We start from the raw sequence: 24827 nt of genomic DNA, 5'->3' as shown, positions 1-24827 counted from the left end.
GTCCAAAATAGGAATTTTGAGACACATCATACAATGTGGACATATGCCATGAATGCAGTTTACTTTGCGTCTATTTTCTTATTTTGAGAGTCCTTTTTATCATGTTTATCATGGCTTAAAAATGACGGAAGGCCCTTGAATGTTGTTATCTTTATGCAGGCACGTAGCATCCTTTTTGAAAAAGGGGGGGGGGGGCAGACTCATCCAAAAAATCTTGACAAGCAAAAAAAAAAAAAAAAAATCCTAATCCGGGGGGGGGGGGGGGGGGGGGGGGGGTCTGGCGTAGTATGTATATAACTTCAATTTCAATCCTAATTTCCTTATTTTTATATAAATTTTTTACATCCTTGATAATTCAATTTTTTATAAGTAAATTTTAAAAAAATTAGTTGCTGTGAGAAAAAGTGGGGGGGGGGGGGGGGGGGGGCACCCACAAGCTTGAATTAATAATTGCCTGAGGATGCATCTTTAATGTGTCAACATTTATATTTATAATTGATGAAAACGTTATATGGGATGTAATAAGCACAATGAGCAAGAGTGTTCAATTAAAAGGGCATTTCACATTGCACGTGTGTAATCCTGATTTAAAAATAGATTGCCATATTTGAAAGGTCAAAAAAAAAAAAAGAGGGAGGTGTCATCGCAACAAGATGATACACATTGTCTAAGTAGTACAATGTAAGTAATAGTTGGTGTTGGATTATCATCATTAACAAAGAATCATCAGTTTGGATTAATTAAAACAAATATAAATTCATATACATGTAATTGGAATATTTACTGGAGGGGCTACGTACAAGTAATTCGCCGAAGTGGGGTACGTGTGACCCGATTTTCGATCAATTGGGCGATTTCATTCATCTGGAAAAGGGTTTCACTCGCGTGTACAAATGTAAATGTACATCTAACAATTGCTAGTCAATTAAGTGTGTATGTTAATTCGATAGATTTCTTCTAAAACATTCAATCCAAAGTATAATATATGTAGTTATTAGTTGACACCCTCTCAGTGGATCTATGCCGATGGTATCTATCTGAGATCTCAGCTGTTGCGTGAATGGTAAAGAAAGACTTCGCGCCATAATACGTCTCATTCATAATTTTGGCTCGCCGATTAGTGGGCGAGTCCAAGTTAGGCCAGAGCACATGATGTGTAGATGGTCTTACCCACTCTATTTTTTTAACTGGTCATATAATAAATAGAGATATCATGGATCTTTCACTTTTGTCGGAGCATGTAATAAATGGAACCAAAAAATAAAGTAATTCTAATTGAATTAAATTGAAGTTAAAATGTAAATACCCCCTCCCACCTACGGATTAGGATTTTCAAAATTCCCCATTTTTTAAATTCCTTGTCAAGATTTTTTTTGATGAAGCTGCCCACCTAAACCCCCCCCCCCCACACACACACTTTCAAATAACGATGCTACATGTACGTGTTTGAATATCCTTTCCTATATGGTTAGAAATAACAAAATGTCTTTGATTTTGCATCTAATATATAACAAACTCAATTTTCAATTTAGCTGTTTGAGATTATTCGATACATGTACATTCCTAAAATGATTTAAAATAATGAAATGATTCAATTTCCAGTGATATACAGGTACATGCACTCGATCGAAGAAAAATATTGAAATTGCTTCTAAACTCTGCGCGTTCAGTTTAATAATTTATGATCCGCAGCGAAAATTAAATTTCATTTCTTATAAGATAGCCTAATTGATACACGCATGCTTCCATTGAATAAATTTGGGTAGTCAGGCAAGCTTTTTGGAAAGCTATTGCTTGTATAATATTAAGGTCAAACGCGACCTTCATGTGTCTTCCATTTTTTCCTATCTCCACAATGTGAATTAAGATTTCCACTTTGTTATTTCATATTTAAATTTTTATGTAATATGATTTTTTTGGTTTGTATATAAAGTGTTCAAATTAAAATATATAGTATGACTTTACTTATAAGCATTCAAATGCATTTTGCGTGCTATTTTAAGGGAAGTTCGAAATATTCTAGCTCCAAAACGAGCCTGGTAATGTACTCTAATTTTTTTTGGAATTAACAGGTTTAAATGTTAATAAATAAGGAATGAAATATCAAGGAAAATTATATAAAATTCAGGAACGTTTCGTCTGTCCTTAATTAAAATAATATAAATAGACATCATAAATCCCATATCAAACGACATATAACCACTTGAATCTGCGCGTCTTTTAATGAAATTATGAACAGCGGCAATTCTAAGTTAATGTTACCTGCAAGTCTGTATAGCACTTGTATGCAAAATTTCGGATGGTACTTAATTTTTCCAGACGGAGAGCTACATATATGCAGCTAAGGTAACTAATAATGCTTCCGATGAAATACTTTGTTTAGTAATGCAAGGTTTTAAGAGAGCAATACTTATTTGTTTAAAAATAACACCCTAATACTTCGCATTTCATTCGCTGTTTGTAGAACAAGCAGAACCAGTATCAGTTCGATCCCTACCGTATGTACATTGTTCGAATTTAATAGCCCTTGCATTGGATTGCTTTGCATGTACAAAATATCTTTTAAAAATTCAACACTGAAAGTGTTTATCTATATGGCTATTAATCTATATGTACATGTACACATAGCGTACACATGTGATTCAAAATACCCCAAACGGAAAAATTCACTTATTGAGTCTACATTTTATAGAATTTGCAAAAAATACATTGCGGGTCTGAATGTTTGTTAATGTGTCAATCTATCAATATACAGTTTGTTAATTATTTTCGATTGCTAAGGCTACATCGTTTTTGATGAACATTGAACAACATTTTTTCCATGCCATTATTTATACGGAAGATAGTGAATACAATTATAAAGCACAATTTATTTAATTATCTCTTTAATATTGTGCACTAGTATGTAATAAATTATTTATAAATTGCTGCCGAAGGTTGTTTGGTATTTTCGTTTGTAGATGCATTGCAAGTAAAAAACGTGAAACGCGGGGCAAGTCATAATTAATATCCCTAATAACCGTTACTTAAAAATAGCGGCTTTGGATTCAAATATTATCGTATACGAATATTAAGTTCACTTTTTAAAATCATCTCCACGATGATAATATTATATCCATCGGATATCAGTATTTTGTTTTGCTTTAAAAGAAATGTTCTATCTTGAGCAATCCCGCGTTCGTTTAAATTGCCAGCGTACATTTGTCATGTCAGTAATACACATTGTGCTTTATATGACGGCCGTGTATACGTACTGTAGAAAAGTTGAGTTTAATTACCATGCATTCGAACCATTTAATTAACACATCTCCCAGTACTGAAACAATTCAAAATGTCTCTGTTACAGTAACACAGCGGGGCGTTAAACATGTGTACGTCCAGCTCTACAAGCATATGCACTGTCGTCAAGGCGACGGCCTGAATACAGCTAGCGACTCTTCTATCGATCGGTTACCTGAGTCTCGTAATGCATCTAAATATAGAAAGGGGCACAGTTATGAAACAAACAACAAAAATAAGGTCAAAGACGTTCATCTTTATGACATGAATATGTACATATGAATAAAAACATTTGGGAATTTTATGTAGAATTATTTTTGCGCGCTGCATGTATCAGTTAGTGCATTACAAAAAGCCCTTTCATAACCTCCTAAACGTGCGCACCCCCACAAAAATCGACCGAACTGACAACAGTTGTTTCTGCAAATACTGGCTATAAATTACGAAAACATTAAATTGAATACCACGGAAGGATTCAAAATTAATTTCTTTACAACTTTGCTTCAATAATGCATTAGAAATGTTTATTCCTTTACAAGTTATTGACAAGAAACTTTTGACGCATCTAACTCCTTAATTATAGGGGCCAGCCCCTTTTTCTGTATACCGAATGAAAGGTCTTGGTAAGACCAAGATCTTTTAAAATACATGTTATAACAAATTTTTATCAGGTAGGAAACTAACACGAAAAATACGCGAATTTTTTTGAATTTTTTTCTTGCCTTTGTTTCAACATCTATACCACCCCTTTTATTTGCATTTTAATAATAAATAAAATATATCTCGCACAAATTCAATGTATTAGCTTCAAAACCAGCCCATCTTTGAGACTCTGCCAGTCATCGTTATAGCTAAACCCCCCTGGACAAAAGAAGTCGTTAAATTTTACTAAAAGGGGAATAACTCAAAACCGAATGGGGATTTTCCTCAACTAAAATATGCAACGACAACATCACGCGGCATGTTATCAGTCCTGAAAATTTCAAAACAATCGGTGAACAAACGAGCGAGATATTAAGGATCAAAGTTGGCGTCTAGAAGAAAAAAAAAAATAATAAGAAATTTGAAAATTTTTCAGAATAATAGTAAGGTCTTCCGTTGGAAACGGAAGACCTTAAAAAAAAAGAATGGCGTAACGTCTTATTTGAAATGAAAGAGAAAAAGATAAAAAGCCATTGTTTTCGATAATAACATTAGAACTTATCAATTAGACACAAAACTGCATCCCGCAAAGCTAAAAAAAATAGTACGGCGCGTTGTGTCAGATTGTTACGTCAAAACATGAATCTGATAACGTCATGCTTGGCACTGAAGCGTAATAACATCTTTTTTGACGTGGCAGCGAAAGGGTTAATCTATGCAGTTATGAATCCATTTCCGTATACAACTCAATATGCTCAAGATATCGTTCATTATGAATTTTAACAGACAAAGTTGTGTTTACTTTATAAGGCATGCGCGGATCTAGAAGAGAGGGGGGGGGGTAGAGAAGTGCGGACCCCCCCCCCCCCCCTTCCTGTTAAATTCAACTTTCTTTAAATTACATTATAAAAATAATACATATATGCATCGGATCCCTCTCCCCTGGACAAATCTTGATCCGCACATGTAAAGTATTAATTCAGCCATGTTAACATAGTACTTACTCAGCCATAGACCGAGTAACGTACGTGTGCAATAACTCGACTTCATCAATCATGTGTGTATTATATCAAATTATTATGCCTTCTGTCAGTTTGTCACTATATATTCAATACTGATCTATTTTCGCATAGTATCAAAGGATTTATATAGCGTAAGCATACTATGCCGAAATAGAGCACGGCAAATATTTTCAACGAAAATCTTTCAAGCGCCGACTGCGGAATTCGAACTCACGACGCTAAAATCATTGATCCTAGCATGAAGCCCAACGCGTTACCGCTACGCTAAATTAGCCATTATTATGGCAATCGGTATTTAGGTATATAAAACGTAGATATGTACGACTGACATCAAGCAATTAAAATTATTCATTTTTCCAAAAAAAAATTCATTATTGACGGTAATTTTAAAGTTAAAGTTTCCTATAAACTTTTAAACAAATTGATTGAACATTTTTCAAAGAAATTCTACATGAGAATCACAAAAACGCTTTTTTAAATGACGCTTGATAAAGAATGTTCAAGAAAAAAAATTCACTGAGATTTCGTCTGCTAAACATTTCGAGTTTTCTCGGTAAGGCCAAACGTCTCTCTATTTCTTGAAAAGAACATAAATCTTTGTTGACTTTTTATTGTACAACAACTTGTTGATTAAATAAACAATCAAATCAATTGATTACACGTAATTTGAAAAACAACAACAAACGCTTGCTTTTCCGGTGATTATTTTAAGGGACTTGTCAACACTCGAACGTCAGAGCTACTTATAGCAAAGCACGTCAGTATATTTAACAGTCGGCATAATAATAACAATAGTGTTGTGTTGTGCATGTACTATGCCTAAATAGTAGTCAGGGTTTGATACATAGTGCACTCGCCTCCGGCTCGTGCACCATGTATCAAACCCTGACTACTATTTAGGCATAGTACATGCACAACACAACACTATTATATAATTATTATGCCTTCTGTCAGTTAGTCACTATATATTCAATACTCATCTATTTTCGCATAGTATCAAAGGATTTATATAGCGTAAGCATACTATGCCGAAATAGAGCACGGCAAATATTTTCAACGAAAATCTTTCAAGCGCCGACTGCGGAATTCGAACTCACGACGCTAAAATCATTCCAGCTTGAAGCCCAACTCGTTACCGCTACGCTATATTCGCCGTTATTATATCTAACGGTATTTATATATATAAAACGTATAGATATACACAACTGACATCAAGCAATTAAAATTATTCATTTTTCCAAAAACACTTAATTATTGGCGATAATTTTAAAGTTTAAGTTTCTTATAAACTTTTGAACAAATTGATTGAACATTTTTCAAAGACATTCTACATGAGAATCACAAAAACGCTTTTTTAATCGACGCTTGATAAAGAATGTACAAGAAAAAAATTCAATGAGATTTCGTCTGCTAAACATTTCGAGTTTTCTCGGTAAGGCCAAACGTCTCTCATATCTTGAAAAGAACATAAACCTTTGTTGACTTTTTATTGTACAACAACTTGTTGATTAAATAAACAATCAAATCAATTGATTAATTTGAAGAAGAAAAACAAACGCTTGCTTTTCAAGTGATTATTTTTAGGGACTTGTCAACACTCGAACGTCACAGCTACTGATAGCAAAGCACGTCAGTATATTCAACAGTCGGCATAATAATAACAATAGTGTTGTGTTGTGCATGTACTATGCCTAAATAGTAGTCAGGGTTTGATACATAGTGCACTCGCCTCCGGCTCGTGCACTATGTATCAAACCCTGACTACTATTTAGGCATAGTACATGCACAACACAACACTATTATATAAATATGATATTCAATTCGATTGCTATAACATTATCTCTGTTGTAATAATGATCGACAGCTAGTCATTGAACATCGCGCTAAGCTCTTAATATTTCTTGTTTTACTTCCTCGTCACGTGATCATTGAGTCTCCGCCTTCTCTACGCCACACACACACCCCTCTTCTACTTAAACTTCTAAGCAAATACATATACAGCCTGTCTACATCTGTCTTCTCAGTCGAATGAATACGTTACATTTGCTTTGTTATATCTGTTAGGCATACACATCTATACTCATAGAGTTATATAGTTTGACCTGATTGACAACACCATGATGTCCCTGTCCGGAAACTCTGTGTATCCCCACGATGTCCTCGCTGTGTGGTTATGTCTGCTGACAGTATCCCAGGCGTACGGTGAGTCTACTTTAAGTACATTTCTAAAAATCATGATATTTTTCAAATGAGGTTGGTTTGGGATACTTTACAAGGACTGAATCAAACCATTAGTTGGTAATTTAAAAGAATAAAATGTAAAAAAAATAAGGGCATTTTATTGAATTTCCCAGAAATTATTGTTAAAATAACAGTAGCAATACTACATTATAAAACCAATCTCCACACTCAAAGAGCATTAACATATTAACTACAAATATTTTAAAGGCTATATGCTTAACGTACTTCAAAGAAATATATTGAAAAAGGAAATATCAAGTTTCTAATGTAACTTGATGTCGGGAAAAGGTCAATGGTTCGGTAGTTAGGAACAATGACAAGTAAGGGTTCTTTATCGTGCTGGCACCTACCATGATTCATGACTTAATGCTGCAACTTTTATATTTTATGTGTAAGTACTTTCCCTGATTGTACTTCATTTGAATTATATACAGACTTACTAGAAAAAAATATATGTTTAAAGCGTTTATCGAATGCATTTCATTTCATGTATGAGATCGATAGTACACTTGTCTTCCGGGGCGGGGGGGGGGGGGGGGGGGGGGTTAATCTTAAGACACTAATAGTTCATTGTATAAAATATAGATATATACACAGTATACACAATTTACATTAAAACAAACTCATGTAGCATTAATATATTCATAGGAATTTCTTCTTTTTTTCAAATTCAATGTTATTGTATTAGAGATTAAATTTATATTTGTATTATTTGTATATTAAAATTCTATTAGAAATGAAATTTTTATTTATAATAATTATAACATTAGTTACTAAGGTTCGTTTATCGATTGAACTACATTTGATTTTTATATATTTAAAGGTTTTGCTACAGAAAATTTATACTTTCAAATCGTTTTAACAACTGCATTTGAATGTTCAATACATGCATACATGTTTTATAAACTAATAGAACCACGAGTTAACATCATCACAATAGTAAATTTGTTAGAACATGTGTGTTTATCTTCACAGTTAATGTCGCGCTCAACAAACCAGCATACCAACAGTACCCATACGTTTATTCTGGAGATTACGACACATGGGACGCCAGTAACGCTGTAGACGGACGTAAATCAGACCTGAGTGCATGGGGAGGTCAATGTGCTATATCATGGTCTAGACAAACCGCCACCTGGTGGGTGAACCTGACCACCATCCACAGCATCCACCACATCACCATCTACTTCAGGACGAACAATGAACCATTGGGTATAGTCACATTTACTGATTATCGTTATTGATAAGGTTCTGTTAAACCTAGATTCCGTTGTTGGTATTATTTGTTATGAAACTGTTTATGGGGCAGGTATAATATATCAATGGGATATAGTCACATTTTTTCGATCATCTCATGTAAACATAAATTCCGTTGATTTTATTTATAATGAGACTGAGTAGGGAACTATTTCCGATTTTTTTTTTCAGAATACAAAACAAAGTAACAAGTTTACCAGTGTTTTGTTCCGTGCAAGAATTTTTTTGCAAAAAATGTATGTGAAGTTAAACCCCTATCAACTGGTGAACAAAATTTAAATAACAAAACAGTTATGAATAAGGCGTTTAATAACAACGTTTATTACAGAAACTTTGTAATATTGCTTATTTTTTATTAAAAGAGTGAACATATTTGAGATTAACATTATAAAATGTATGGTTGCACAAAGTATTAAATAAATGAAAGCTCCAGAGACAAATCGTGACTGTGTGTCATTACATAGGGCCAAGCGTCGCGGTCGGTGTTGGCACGATGAGGAAACCTTTAGTTGAAATATGCGTTTTATTTTGAGATGTGATTTTTTTTAATCGTGAATCCTAAATGCCCTGTAAAAAAGATAGATACTGTGTCTGCCCACTCCTTAACCAGGATCTGACGACAACTCACACAGGGCGAAAAACCATCTTTAAGCAAGTCCTTAAAGGTGGCTTAAAGGTGACTTAAAGGAGCTTAAAGGCTATACAACCTTTAAGCCGCCATTAAGTCACCTTTAAGCAAGTGCTTATAGGTCCTTAATGTCCAAACTTCTTTAAGCTTCCTTTAAGCCACCTTTAAGCATCTTTAAGTGGCATTTACGCTCTCTTTACACTGCCTTTACACTGTCTTTAAGTGGCCTTTAAGTCAATATTGATCAAGCTGAACAATAAAAACATAAATTAAATGCAAAAGCTCTTTTATAGAGATGGGAGGGGGTCATCCGAGTGATAATATAATTTCCAAGGAAGAGGAGGGGGGGGGGGGGGTGTTCCAGGCGGTTTTAATCGTCGCTCCATTAAACACAGATCGCTATCATCAGCACCGCTCTGATGGACACAGATTGCCGTTATAAAATTCTTTATAATTTTTTGGGGGTTTCAAAATTATTGTAGGTATGAGCGCAGTCTCTGTATCTTAATATGTGCATAAAACTAATTAAAGTATGTTTGTTTCCTATTATAAATTAATCGGTGAAAAAAATTTCTCTCTCTCTCTCTCTCTCTCTCTCTCTCTCTCTCTCTCTCTCTCAGTTCATCCGGTTATTAAACAAAATAAAGATAATGAACCAAAAATGCATGATTTAATTTGTTAATCGGTTTAAGGTTTGTATTTTTTTTTCAATTTTCATTATTTCTAACTCTAGATCTGCTAGATACATGTTAAAGATGAAAAGACTCTCAACTGCCTTTGTTATATCGGGCAGGATATTACTGCTTTGTTTGTATAGACATAGTTTTGTTCGTTTGTGTATATCTAATTAGAGTCTATTGTTTGTCCAACTTAAGAAAACCCCTGGAACTGACACAAAATATACAAGAAATACACAGCAGTTGTGTCGTGTGCCCAGGTGCATGTTTGTGTATATCTAATTAAAGTCTATTGTTTGTCCAACTTAAGAAAACCCCTGGAACTAACACAGAATATACAAGATATACACAACAGGTGTGTCGTGTGCCCAGGTGCACGTCAGGGTTTCTAAAGGCGTTGAATCTTAGTATGTACGAGTAAACGATAAGTCTAGTGAATAAAAGTTAATTTACATTTGTAATTCATTTTCAAAGTATTATTTCCTAGCTCTGGGTTTCAAAGATGTTACGTCTACAAATTAACGATACATGTATGTAAGAGCAAAATCTTGAGGCTAATTAATTAATGTGCCGGTGATCATAAATAGGGGTTGATTATTTAAATATATGTATAAGGGTAAATATGTCAAATATACCCGGCCTGGCACATCATACAATTGTATGTACAAGTCATTTGCAATTGCCACATGCAGTAAATACGTCACCGGTAATTGGTAATTTTGTTTGTTATGGAATTGATAGTTTAAAAATCATGTACATGTACATACAAATACATGGAAATATTTAAACATATTGGAACGGCGCCGCGATCATGAAAACCGGGAAATTGCGGGAAATTGAACAAATACCCTAATAGTATCAATGCATTTAATAAAAGAAATGATTTCATTTTCTTTCTTACATTTTTATAGCTATAAATTAGATGAACGTATATCTACTCGGTTTAAATTTATTAACTAAGAAAGCCTACTATAGTGAACCTAACGGTTTCAATTTAGGTATAATATATTTTTGTTCACTGAAGACCAAGTTCCGTATTTCATTCTAAATACATGCATGCATGTAATTTATAAATTAGATATAATTGATTGTTACAAACTGAATGGTTTGTCAAAATCTTTTCAAGCAAACACATTCAATACAGTGATTCAATATCCACTGATATATAGGATATAAAAACGCTCATAGTTACGTAAGTTGCCGTGGCGCAGAGGATGTGTTGTGATGCTAGTAAACTAAGGGTCCCGGGTTCAATTCTCGCCGTGGCCGGTTTTTTTTTTTGTGTTTTTTTTTTCGTTTTTCTTTCTAGAACAAAAACCGTTTTAATACCTTTTCTTTCATAAAGTTAATACATTTTGTTGGAAATTAAGCACAATATTGAATTGAATTTTTTTAATGGCTTAAAGGTGGCTTAAAGGTAGCTTAAAGGTGGCTTAAAGGTGGCTTAAAGAAGTTTGGACATTAAGGACCTATAAGTTGTCCTTAAAGGTAGCTTAAAGGTGGCTTAAAGATAGTCTTTAAGCTGCCTTTAAGCCATCTTTACGCTTTCTTTAAGCCACCTTTAAGCAATACTTATAGCTTAAAGGTAGCTTAAAGGTGGCTTAAAGATCGTCTTTAAGCTACCTTTAAACACCTTTAAGCTATCTTTAAGGAGGACTTAAAGATGGTCATTCATCCTGTGTCAACACGAACTGTGTCAACACGGGTGAAAGGAACTCTGTCACCCCCCCCCCCTTCCGCTCACACACTTGCAAACGTTCTGGCATTCACTAACGCTACCATAAGTTTAGGGGACAGCACACTTTTCAACTAGACAGAACTATCTGGTAAACCCCTTCTACAGTAGAGGTTTAAAAGAGTGAACAGATTTGAGATTTTCAAAATAATATTTAAGGTATTAAATAAATTAAAGATCCAGAGACAAATCATAACTGTTTGTCATTACATTAGGCCAAGCGTCGTGGTCGGTGTTGGCACGATAAAGAAACCTTTAGTTGAAGTTTCATTTATCGAGAATCCTTCATGCCCTGTAAAACAAGATACAGATTGTGTCTGTCCACACCATAACCAGGATCTGACGAGAACTCAACACAGGTGAAAGGAACTCTGTCACCCCCCCCCCCCCCCCCCCTCACACACTTGCAAACGTTCAGGTATTCACTAACGCTGCCGTAAGTTTAGGCGACAGCACACTTTTCAACAAGACAGAACTATCAGGTGAATCCCTTCTACAGTATATAGGATGTAAGGGGCAGCAAGTGAACTTTTGTATTATTGGCATGAATACACTAACGAAACTTTTTTGTTTGTATATACGGTTTATTTTTGTTTCATTGTTGGCCCTTTAACAAAATACTTATCTACATAGATATACACTGTTGTAAAACATTGTTATCTACTATGTACTGACATCACCACTATTTATTTGACATGAATTATGTCTACATGCCCGCTTCATTTGTGCGTTAATACATTAAATGTCATCAATATATATTTGTTGACCATTACATGTTGAGAATCATTTATTGGTTCTCTTTTTTTTATCTAACTAACTTCTTATGGCCTTCATATTAATTTTCTGATTATTACGATACAGGTCCTTCTAATTGGCTCACTAAGTATTTCCTTGGATTCTCTGTGTACGTCTCCAATACAACAGACAGACTACAGGGAACACTGTGTTACAAGGACGACAACTTTACACTAGACACCATACCTGCTGTCTTCACCACCACCTGTCCTGTACATGGACAGTACGTCATCTACTACAACGAGAGACTACCAGGAGTTACCTACCCTGACTATTACTCTGACTTTGTTGTCACTTACCTCTGTGAAGTGGAGGTGTACGGTGGGTGTACTTTATCTTCAATTCAATATGTGTAATTAAAACATAGTACACGGTACCGTGGTTCTGCCAACATCTTTTAAATTGATTAACTTTAGTATGTGACTTGTATGCTGTGTTTTTGATCGATATAAGCATGTTAATTTGCATGCTACAATTACCATTATTTCAAACAATTTGATTTTATTGTAGATAAATTTGACAATGATGCCATTTACATATGATGATTGTGTTTTCCCCAATAGTGTCCTCACTCATTGCTACATAAAAGTTTAACATGAACCATATCAACATAGATAATTAGTACTCGATGCATATGCATTATTTAATTACCATGATGAAACACATGCCTAGTTATGCATAAGCAAAGTATGCCATTCTACTCATGAAGTAATTAAGAACTTTTTAGAAGTATAACTAAGTCAGTACCATTGCATAAATTGAAGGATGTCCTGCTACCGGATATTTTGGGTCCAACTGTTCCGTTCCCTGTCCAGACGTCAACTGTCAGTACTGTCACATAGAGACGGGCACCTGTCAGGGCTGTAAACCTGGATACAAAGGCCACCGATGTGAAATAAGTAAGACTACAGATCTGAAATTCTACGGAAAAATGGATTAAGATGTTGTATAACTACAGTAACATACTAATGAACATAACTATATCATATTATAAATCTTTGTGTTTGTTTTTACAGTGTAGGCTAGAATACAGTAAATTTGTAAAATAAAAAAAAAGGTCAGGTTGATTATGTTCAATATGAAATTGGTTTGTATTGATAGCTTGTGAAAGGGGAACATATGGTGCTGGCTGCAAAGAAACATGTGGAACCTGCCGTGACGTAAACCAGTGCTCCATCAACAATGGGACTTGCTTAACTGGGTGTGATGCTGGTTATAAAGGAGACTTGTGTAAAACTGGTAAATGTGAAGATAGATCAACACATTAAGTAAACAAATGTGTTTTAAGGATTAGTAGACTGATAATGAGAGAGTTGCAGGAACTGCACATAAGATGCATTATTATCAACTTCATAGGCGATTTCGCCACATATCATACTCATATTAAGTGCTTTTCATGTTAGAATGATATTGAAATCACATAAGAATTATCATGTCGATTTATTTACATAGAGCTATTAATCTCACGACCTACACCTTTCAACACTTTTGAAAGAAAACTGTGCATAACATACCAGCTGTTTTTGTATAGTTCCTTTAACAGTTAAAGCTAAAGTGATAGCTTTTGTTTTGTTTATTTCCATTTCATGCAATTATCGTTTTGTGTCCAGAAAAAGGGACCGGGTGTCTCAATTTTTAAAAATGAGTTGATTAAATGATTCTGTCAATTTGACATGTCCTAGTTATTTAGATGAGATTATCGTTCTTATAAATTAACCACACGAAGTTGTATTAAATGATATGTTTATAAGTTTAAAAACTCCTTAACTTCACATTTGAAAAAATGTATTAATACATTTATTGTTACATACTAAACTGAACTGATTTTTTAGCTTGTGACAGAGGGTTGTATGGCTACGACTGCAAAGAAACATGTGGACATTGTCGTGACAGATACCAGTGTTCCAACATCAATGGGTGGTGTCTGACTGGATGTGATCCTGGTTATCAAGGAGACTTGTGTAAAACATGTAAGTGTGTTGTCGTATGATATACATTGAAATAAAGAAAAATATAGCTATCATTACGTTACCATAATAATGATAATGTTGCCGTGTAATCTGATTTCTAGATCAACACTATAAATTTTCTGAATACATATTACTGCTGTTTTATCGAACTAAAGAAGAAGACGTTTGTTTGTTTGTTTGTTTGTTTTTTTTACTGTGTTTGGAAAGCAAATATGCTTTTATGATTTTAAAACATTTAAATTGAATAGCAATTCTTAACCCATAAACCTTTTGTGATTGAATGCTTTTTCGCAGCATGTGACAGAGGGTCGTATGGTTCTGAATGCAATGAAACATGTGGACATTGTCGTGACGTAGACCATTGTACCAATATTAATGGGACGTGTTCGACAGGATGTGATGCTGACTATCAAGGAGACTTGTGTAAAACTCGTGAGTAGATATGTATTAAATATAGCATAGAAAAAATAGATATATAATACCTGTATTTTACATGTGATTAAAATGATATAGTAGGTACTGATATTATAAATTCTGTCCATGTCAGCTTGCCCCGTTGGATATTTTGGAGAAGACTGTTCGGAGACATGTATCAACAGTTACACATGTGATGGATGTAACGATGCCAGTGGTTCATGTGATTATGGCTGCCGTCCTGGCTGGATAGGATACTTCTGTCAAAAAAGTAGGAATCTTACATACACACATATTTTCATTTAATTTTGAGATTTGAAAAAAAGAATATCATCCATTATTATTTTTAACAGATAGGAAAACATGAATTTCATAGAAGACGAAAAAACTAAGATTTTTTTTTATTGTATTATTTGTTATTTTTTTATTAATTTTTTGGGGGGACAAACTTTAATAGGTTATTTATATTGTTTAAAAATGCTAATGGTTAAATTAAAAACAACTGTACCTAGACGTTAGTGAATTGAGTACATCAGAAGCCAATAATATGTTCTTAGGTAAGTGTTTACATTTTATTTTATTTTACAAGGGAGACAAACACAAACAGACTAACAAATTACAAACGATACATTATTATAATCATATAACATTCAAGGAACACACTCTGAATTTGCGTGAAAATAAGTATTTATCGGGCTAAAATGTTATAATAAAACAATGCCAGTGTGGTGGAGTTTTTATTTTTATGTATGATGCATTACATGACCTTGAAATATTAAGTAGGTGTATACATCTGCAGCAGCTTTTTTAAAAATATGAAAACGAATATTAGACGAAAAATTCGAATAACCATTTATAATTTTGAAACTTATATGTATGCGCATTGCATGCGCATTTTTATGTGCGACATCGCGTTATTTTATGGAGAGTTCTGGTATGTATGAAACAACAGGAAATAATACACGCGATGCATCATGGGTAAGTGTTGAAACTTTGTCTGTGGAATATATGAACCAAGACCATTTCGTATTTAGTTCTAAAGTAAATGTTTCATCTCTCAAATTTAAAAATCCTACAGATTTAATATGTGTAACTATTCAGTTGCAATTATCTATTTAACAAACTTAGTCAATGTTGGAGAATTAAATCTGTATCGTGATTGTTAAACCTTAAGTGTTCCTAATAATTTTAAAATATTTTTTTTTCTCTTTTACGAATTTTCAGACGTTTGAATTGCTGTTCAAATCTTGAAAACAATGATTGTGATAATGGTTTGAAAAAAAAAAAACAACAACAAAAACAAAAACAAAAAATGTAAATTAATTTGAAGATTAATATCTCCTAAATTCAAGGACATTAACCATTGGAACACTCATTAAAAAAGTTATAATAAAATATAAGCCCGATGTTTTAGTTTCTAAAGCAATATGCTATATAATTATTTTCTTCAAATAATAAAACAATAATTATATTTTTTTGAAACATATTTTCACTAATCTTTAAAATCTTGAGTTTAAATGTGGCGTGCCCATTAGTTAAGTTAAACACTTTAACGGTTTACAGACGTAGAGCCAGGTCATCATGCTTCGATGGTGCGGAATATATGTGTTAGATTATTTGTAAGATTAATATATTTTTTTTTTAATTATGATTGTTTTTAAAACACTGTTTGCATATAATAAGGTGGTATCATGTATTACTTACGTCATGTTTTGTTTTTCTATAACTTCAGGTTATTTCTCCTATATATAAATATTTATATTTGGATTTAATTCATAATAGACACCCCCTGCTCAACGGAGTTTAGTTTAAAACGTGAGTACATTTTAGCATGTAAATATATCGCCTTTAATACCAAACTGGTTTTTTTTTACATGTATTTCACAAATTATAATGTATTTTATACATATTTGCAAGCATATTTAATTTGCAAAGTTTAAATATTGCATATATTTAGTATTTTTTTTAAGTAATTCTGTTACAGAAAAAAGGAATAAATGACCTACATGAGTAGCGACATTCTCTGGAGAGGTTACCTATCCAAATAGGACACTGTTGATTCCCTTAATAATATACTACGCCATACTATTCTTGTTGTATGTATGTAGCCGTAGTATGATTACGCAACAGAAACATGTATACCATGCAAAAATAGATGAGTATTGAATATAAAGAGACAAAATGACAGATGATATACATGTACTATAGATAATTTTCTTTACAGATCGATCTAAAACAAGGCTTGACTACGTGAGTCTCAAATCTCATCACGGTGTAGGTTGGTTTATTTTTCACTGAACAGATTTGTGCATAAATAAAAATAATAACATTTCATGCACATTTATTTTGTAATAGGTGAAGTAATATCACACTTGTGTGTACGTATACTTTAATAAAATAGTTCGGAACAATTTTTGAGTTTTTTGTTGGAAATGAAATGCTTACATTTTAATCATCCTTTATGATGTGTTTAAAAGTCTGCAGAATATTTATTTATGCATACCTATGCATTATTAAAATGGAAACTTTATATGTAAATAAAAGAATATAACTAGCACTTACTTTTTTGATTATCTAAAATGCAATTTTGGTTATATTGATATTTTATTTGTTAGATCTAATGAAAACTTAATTTATTTCAGAGATAAGACGGATTCAAACCTTTCGATAGCTGAAGCAGACCTGGATTAGTGGATTGTCATTTGCTATTCCTATTTGTTCAGCATAAGACAACCGGTAGTGCATTTGACTTTTATCTTTTATGTGTCTGACATGACATGTGGTAATGAAACTTGTACGTGTCCGTCATTACATGTGTTCAAGAAACGTGTACGTGTCCGCCATTAACCTGTGTTCAAGAAACTTCTACGTGTCTGCCATTACCTGCGTTCAAAAAACGTCTATGTTTCCGCCATTACCTGTGTTCAAGAAACGTCTACGTGTTAGCAAATACCTTTGTTCAAGAAACATGTATGTGTACGCCATTACCTTTGTTCAAGAAGCTTGTATGTATACGCCAAAACCTGTGTTCAAGAAACTTGTACATGTCCGTCATTACCTGTGTTATAGAAATTTCTGCCATTTTCTGTGTTCAAAAAACATGTACATGCCTGACATTACCTGTGTCTGAGAAACTCCGTCCGCCGTTTAGTATGCATCATAGAATTTTCGCATCTGACATAACTTGTGAATAGATATTTAATTGGAATGAAAAATTAGTTCTTTTCAAAAACGATTTACTATGTTGTAATTTTAAGTGGATTACATTGTACAACGTTTGTTTTTTTTTTTTAAACAAACAAGTTTGCAAATATTATGTTTTATTATGTTGTTTTATATTTTACCTGGAGAGTTTTAAACATTTACATTAAATTTCAATGAAAAGCTTACCTTTCTATTGATCTGGTATTTATTTTGTTGACTGATTGAAAGTTAATATTTTCACGACCCGTTGATTATCGCAGGAGCTTATGGTTCCGCAATTAGAATATTATTTAAACAATAAAATGCTTTTTTTAGTACTTTATATGAAACCACACCGAATCATTAGAAAAACAAAGAACTTTTTTTAATGTTTACGTCTTTTTTTTTTAACAAATTTAGAAATGTATTGTAAAAAGTATATCTACATGTCAGTAAAATAAGCTAAATCACATAAACTGTTGATGTACATCGGTACATTAGCTAACAAAAAAACCCGGCCAAACCGCCTCCAATGGAAATTCGAGTTTTACATTATCATGAACATTTCGTGCAGTCCGAGATTCTTGCTTGATTGCTGAAGGTTTTGATCAATCGATAAAACTGGGCGTGAAAACTTAAGTCCTTTCAATTTCTACAGATTTATTACAATAAACTTCCTTACGAAACAAAGGAAATCATCATTAATGGGTGAAAATATGAACACATATTTACCATCTACCGAGTATGATTGATTTTATTTAAAAGGTGTATAGTTTTAACCAAATACAGACCTTTTGAATTAAATGTCTACAATGATCACAAAACAAACCTCTGGCTTTGGGTTAAATAAATATCCCTGTGTCTATGGACCCATTTAAATCACTACTAACTAAATCACTGCGTTTCCTGTTTAAAAAAATCAACAAACAGAACTCTTTTACGCCTTTTAAGGATGTTTGAACTAACAATTACGTGTACATGCAGTATATAAGAATTGTAATTTTTAGAAGGTAAAAAAAAAGAAATCACCACAGGGAGATTATCAAGATATATACATTTAAATTTAAAACCAAATAAATAAATGCAAAGTAATCCTCCTCAAAATGTGTTGATATTGTGCATTTACAGTCATTGAATTTATTATAAAGTATCTCAGGGAAATGATTTAAGATCATCACTTTCTATCAAAGTCGAATGAAAAACCGAAACAAAGGATTCCGACCCCTTTTGGCAAATACAATCTGTTCCTCTCACCCCCCCCCTTTCTCGAAAAACACTTCCACCCCCTTGGCGTGCAAGAAAAACGAACCTTTTCGCTTTGTTACACCCTGTAGCAATGGTGCCGTTACAGTATCAGACAGAACCTACACTGGTTCTCCATCATCCAAATGAGTATTGACTTCAATCAAACAATAAATGTCGATTATGAAACAAGAACAAGGTGATGCCAGAGGATACGGGAGCTTCCCTCTGTAATCAAAGTGACGTACCCTCTGTATTCACGGCGATGTACAGAACAAGGTAATATCAAGGACAACCTCTGTAATTACGGTGATGTACCCTCTGTAATCGCGGTGATGTTCCCTCTGTAATCACGTTAATGTACCCCCTGTATCCACGGTGATTTACCCTTTGTAACCACGGTGATTGACCCTGTGTAAATACGATGATGTACCCTCTATAATAACGGCCATGTACAGAGCAAGGGCATATCAATGATAACCTCTGTAATCATGGGGATAAAAAGAGCAAGGGCATATCAAGGACAACCTCTGAAAGCATCGCGATGTACAGATCAAGGTCGTAGAAGGACAACCTTTTTAATCATTGTGATGTACTCTCTGTAATCATGGTGTGGACCCTCTGTAATCACGTTGATGGTCCCTCTGTAACCAAGGTGGTTTACCTTCTGTAAACACGGTAATGTATCCTGTGTAATCACGGTGATTGTCTTTTTGTAATTACGATGATGGTCCCTCTGTAATCATGGTGATGGTCCCTTTGTAATCTAAGTGATGTATCATCTGTAATCACGTAAATATACCCTCCTTAAACACGGTGATATACCCTCTGTAACAACGGTAATTTACCCTCTGTAATCACGGTGATGTACCCTCTGTAATGACGGTGATACACTCTCTGTAACTACGGTAATGTACCCTCTGTAATCATTGCGATGTACAGAGCAAGGGCATATCAAGGACAACCTCTATTATCATGGCGATGTAAAGTACAAGGGCATATCAAGGACAATCTCTGTTAGCAGGGTGTGTACCCTCTGTAATCAAGGTGATGTACTCTCTGTAATCAATGTGAGTACCCTCTGTAATCACGTTGATGGTTCCTCTGTAACCACGGTGATGCACCCTCTGTAATCACGTTGATGGCCCCTCTGTAACCATGGTGATGCACCTCTGTAATCACGGTGATGTACTCTCTGTAATCACGGTGATAGTCCCTCTGAAATCACGGTGATGTACCATCTGTAATCACGGTAATGTACCCTCTGTAATCATGGCGATGTACAGAGCAAGGGCATATCAGGGACAACCTCTGTAATCACGGTGTTGTACCCTCTGTAATCACGGTGATGTACCTCTGTAAACACGGTGATGTACCCTTCGTAATCACGGCGATGTACAAACCAAGGGCATATCAAGGACAATCTCTGTAATCATGGCGATGTACAGAGCATAGGGAATATCAAAGACAAGCTATGTAATCATGGCGATGTACAGTACAAGGGCATATCGATGACAATCTCTGTAATCACGGTGATGTTCCCTCTGTGTTCACGGTGATGTAATCTCTGTAATCACGGTGATGTATCTTCTGTAATCAGGGCGATGTACAGAGTAAGGGCATATCAAGGACAACCTCTGTAATCATGGCGATGGACAGAGCAAGGGCATATCAGGGACAACCTGATAAAACTGCAAGGTTTCTGCGTCATTAAACCTCCGCTTAATGGTCAAATCTAACAGTGTATTATCGATAAGTAATAGCTTCCAAAAAGCTTTCATAATTGAACAAAAATATTAAATGAAAGCATGCATGTATCAATTCGGCTATCTTATTACAAATGAAATATGATTTTCGCTGTTGATAATTTCATAAATGAAACGTGCATATTTAAATAATAATTGCATTTTTGTATATTAAGATGCAAATCAAAGTCCAATTTTCCCATCGTAGGATATAGATAAGGATATGCAAGCACTTACAATCGTTTTCTAAAAAGTGTGTGGGGGAGCTATGGGGTGCTTTATCCAAAACATTATGACAAGCAATTAAAAAAAGGGGAACTCTAAAAACTCCCAAAATCCTTATTCGATTCAACTAGAAATCCTTATTTTCTTAAGTATTTGCTGCGAAAAAAATAGGGGGAGGCAGCCACCCCCCTCTCCTCCTTGATACAACATGCCTATGATGTGTACACATGGTGTGCTCTAGAGTATTCGCATTACCCGGCAGCAAGGCTCGCTGTGAATACTGATTAAAGTATAATGAAAAGAAAATATATTGAACATTCATAAAATGCTTGTTTCTGTCATTTTCGTATAAAAAACCTTCTGCACGAAAAAAAAAAAAGTTTTGTCGCTAAACTTGTTTGTTTCTCAAATTAAAGGTGGATTTTCTTTCTGAATGTTGTGTTAATATAAAGTGATTATCTTTTCGTTATGTCTAAATTTACACCACCAACCCCGTGGTAAAAAAAAATGAAACTTGATAAAACAACAAAATCACACCCCAATCATATTTTGTAGATCATACAGGTACTGCAAAAAAAATGTTGACCCTAACCCTAACCCTAAAATTCGGTTTAAAAATGTAATTTTTCGGCCACTAAATGACCCCCAGGACAAAATTGCAATTTCAAAAACTTATTGCACATCTATACGACTTCCTTAAACATATTCCAAGAGATGATTTTTCTACTGTTGAAAATGTAAGATAAGTTCGGGAAATCATTTTTTTCTTGTAAAAAAACGTCAATTTTTACGAAGTATTTGCCCCTTAGAACTACCACTGATGATTTGTCTATTGTTGAAATTATAGAATGAATTTAACGAAGCTGTTTGTTTTAAACACGTCATTTTTAAGCGGGTTTTCCAACGGAAAAATCTGGTTATCAAAATGGTGAAAATAAAATTGTTCCTTTGCAGATCAATTGGACTTATCAAAGGTGTGCAAATTGCTAGGAATTTTATTTCTGAAGAGTCATAAATAAAAAAAAAACCAGCTGTTGAACTTAGTCATTGTTTGGCGAAATATTGCATATTTGGTACCTCTTTTGTGCGGATGAGATTCTCCTACAGTTTTCAAGGTAGGCAGTTGTTCTTTTGCAGATTAATAGGACATATGTCAGAAGGGTGCATATTGCTAGGGTTTGATTTCTGATAATTTATGAACAAAACTAACTGTTGAACTTAGTCATTTTTTGGCAAAGTATTGCACATTAAGTACTTCCATCTCCCTGGAAGGTAGTGTTAATCAATTCAGGGTTGACAAATGGATTAAAGATAATGCTCACACAAATAAACCGGTTTGCTGTCACATTGTATAACTGTTTAGCTTATTTAATTCATAAACATTGAAAAATCACTTCATTTCGTTTCAGCGGCCTGCTGGAGCTCTGTACACTTGTACATAAACCATAAAATGTTCGGTAGTCAAATAATGACTATTAAAATTTATTGTAGAAAATACATCACGTGTTTGATTTCAATAAATGGCGCAAAATTGATACAGGTAAAGCCATATACAGTTATAATATATCAAATACACAGATCGATTGGAAACATAAACTCATCAATTTTGAAAACTAACCTGGATATCTTTACAAGTTGAATATTATTGTTGTTGATATATATATATATATATATATATATATATATATATATATATATATATATATATATATATATATATATATTTATATATATATATATATATATATATATATATATATATATATATATATATATATATATTAAACAACAAATTATTCTTGCTTCATTGCAACTAATAATATTGATACGTTTTATGACAAAGTGTTTGGTACATAAGGAGAGGCGAAATTTATTATAGCACATTTCTTGAAAGCAGTCGAAATGAATGGAGTCCAAGGGACCCTGTTTTTCTCCCTTGTTAATCCATTGATCTCGATAACCGAGTGCATATGTAAGTATCAGTTTTGTCTGAGCTGCTTTTTCTCGTAGTATAGCACAATTTCTCACCCAACGGTGTAAAAACAAGTAGTAGTCCATCAGACATTTATAAATTTAAAGATTATGTTCCCATCGACACCTGGTCAGGCTGAATTTGAGTGATTTTAAATTTAAAGAATTTAAATGGTAAACTAAAGAACATTCTTGTTGGAATTTTTTATTGAATAACGACAATGTAATAGTAATGTACTAGATAGTGTTTAGAACTTTTAGATTTACAAACCTGTTTCTTTTAACTACAGGCAAACGGTTGTAATTTTTGCAAAATTTGATCATTGGCCGAAAAAATTGTATCGTTACCATATTATTTACAGATGATAAACAAAAGCATAAGTGCTTCCAATACAAAACATTCCACATGAACGGTCGTGAATAAACACAACACAGTATACTCCACAAGATATTCTTGTTATATAACGTACTCAAAAAAATATCGCATAAAAGACCCGTTTGAAAACAAAATAATGCAATTGCAACCGGTTAAAAAGCTGCTAGCGTTGTTCTGTGGAGCTTGATTTATACATATTTTCCAACTTCATCGTCACATGAGCAAAATATTTTCAGTACGCATCGACTCACAAGGATTTATGAGTTTATTCTCTCATTATCAACAGGAAATATAATTCTCGTCATTTAATACATATGCTTGTCTGCTTATTATTTCTCCAGATAATCTCACCTCCAAGAGACCAACCTGGCAAATGCCAAGCATCAGCATCTATCCTTCAGAGAGAGCCGTAGATGATCAGAAGTCTAACCGCTCGGCGGCCGGTAACCAATGTGCTATTTCTGACGGGACACCACACGGCGCCATTTGGATGGTGGACCTCCAGTCTATTCAAGTTATAAACAACGTAATGATTTATTATAGGACAGAAGACATTACATGGAGTAATACTTCGTTTATTCTTAATTTGATCGGATGTATTTTAACCAAACGACGAGATATGTTTGAAGAGATCTATTCCCTTAAGGTGGTGACACTCGATCCCCTTCAAAGCGAAAATTTCACCAACTGTTTTTCCTTTCGTTTTAGGAATAATTTGTAGTGCGAACAGTTTGTATTAATATCATTAAGCATAAAAAATATCGTTTATGTGAAATTTTGTTTAAATGTGCTAATTCTATTTTTAAAAAACAGCGTTTATGCAAGCAGATTCTTGGGGTTTTCTCTCTATGTCTCCAACACAACAAAAAAAGGAGATGGAATCCTCTGTTTCCATGATACTGCTTATAATGCCGGATCTATACCAGGTTCTATGAATATCAGTTGTCCAGTTAGTGGGCGCTACGTGATATACTACAACACAAGGGAGGGTAATATATCTCATATCCCGACCTATTCCTCAGAGGCGTACATAGAACTCTGTGAGGTGGAGGTATATGGTAAGCCCATGTATGTAAAATGTTGTTTTCTAACTAAGAGTTCGTGGCACATATGAATATGTTGTAAATCAGGCTCAGCTGAAGTGACAATTATTATTTTATAATTGTACCAAGTTTACTAATACATGCGTAGATATTTTACGGTCCCTAATTGATTAGCAGTTTCCAATGTTTTAACTGAAAAATTACTACATAAACAACAGATGTAAAAGAAATTTCATTTACGCAAAGTTTGTTATGTATATATTTTTTCTAACCTGTGATGTAATAAGGCAATAAGCATAAAATCTACATGAATATTTAATAGTACAAAAACCTTTTAAAATGTTCATGAACCCATTCAATTTTCAAAAACTTCTGTTTAAAT

The 24827-nt window shown here is 33.8% G+C and overlaps 1 protein-coding gene across 4 annotated transcripts in view; it reads left to right on the top strand.

Moving 5' to 3' along the window:
* The window catches only part of LOC105317886 (multiple epidermal growth factor-like domains protein 10), a 254170-nt gene that overhangs the window by 76197 nt on the left and 153146 nt on the right, over positions 1-24827 (top strand). For all 4 annotated transcript variants that reach the window (XM_066087161.1, XM_066087249.1, XM_066087205.1 and 1 more), the window contains exons 8-9: positions 14109-14246; positions 14541-14602. In XM_066087161.1, coding sequence (XP_065943233.1) covers positions 14109-14246; positions 14541-14602 — 200 coding nt within the window. The remainder of the gene's footprint in view (positions 1-14108; positions 14247-14540; positions 14603-24827) is intronic.

This window comes from Magallana gigas, chromosome 1 (assembly GCF_963853765.1).
Source record: "Magallana gigas chromosome 1, xbMagGiga1.1, whole genome shotgun sequence".
In the NCBI taxonomy this organism is placed as follows: domain Eukaryota; kingdom Metazoa; phylum Mollusca; class Bivalvia; order Ostreida; family Ostreidae; genus Magallana; species Magallana gigas.
Note: the sequence above shows the minus strand (reverse complement) of the source record. Positions and strands in the feature narration are given on the sequence as shown.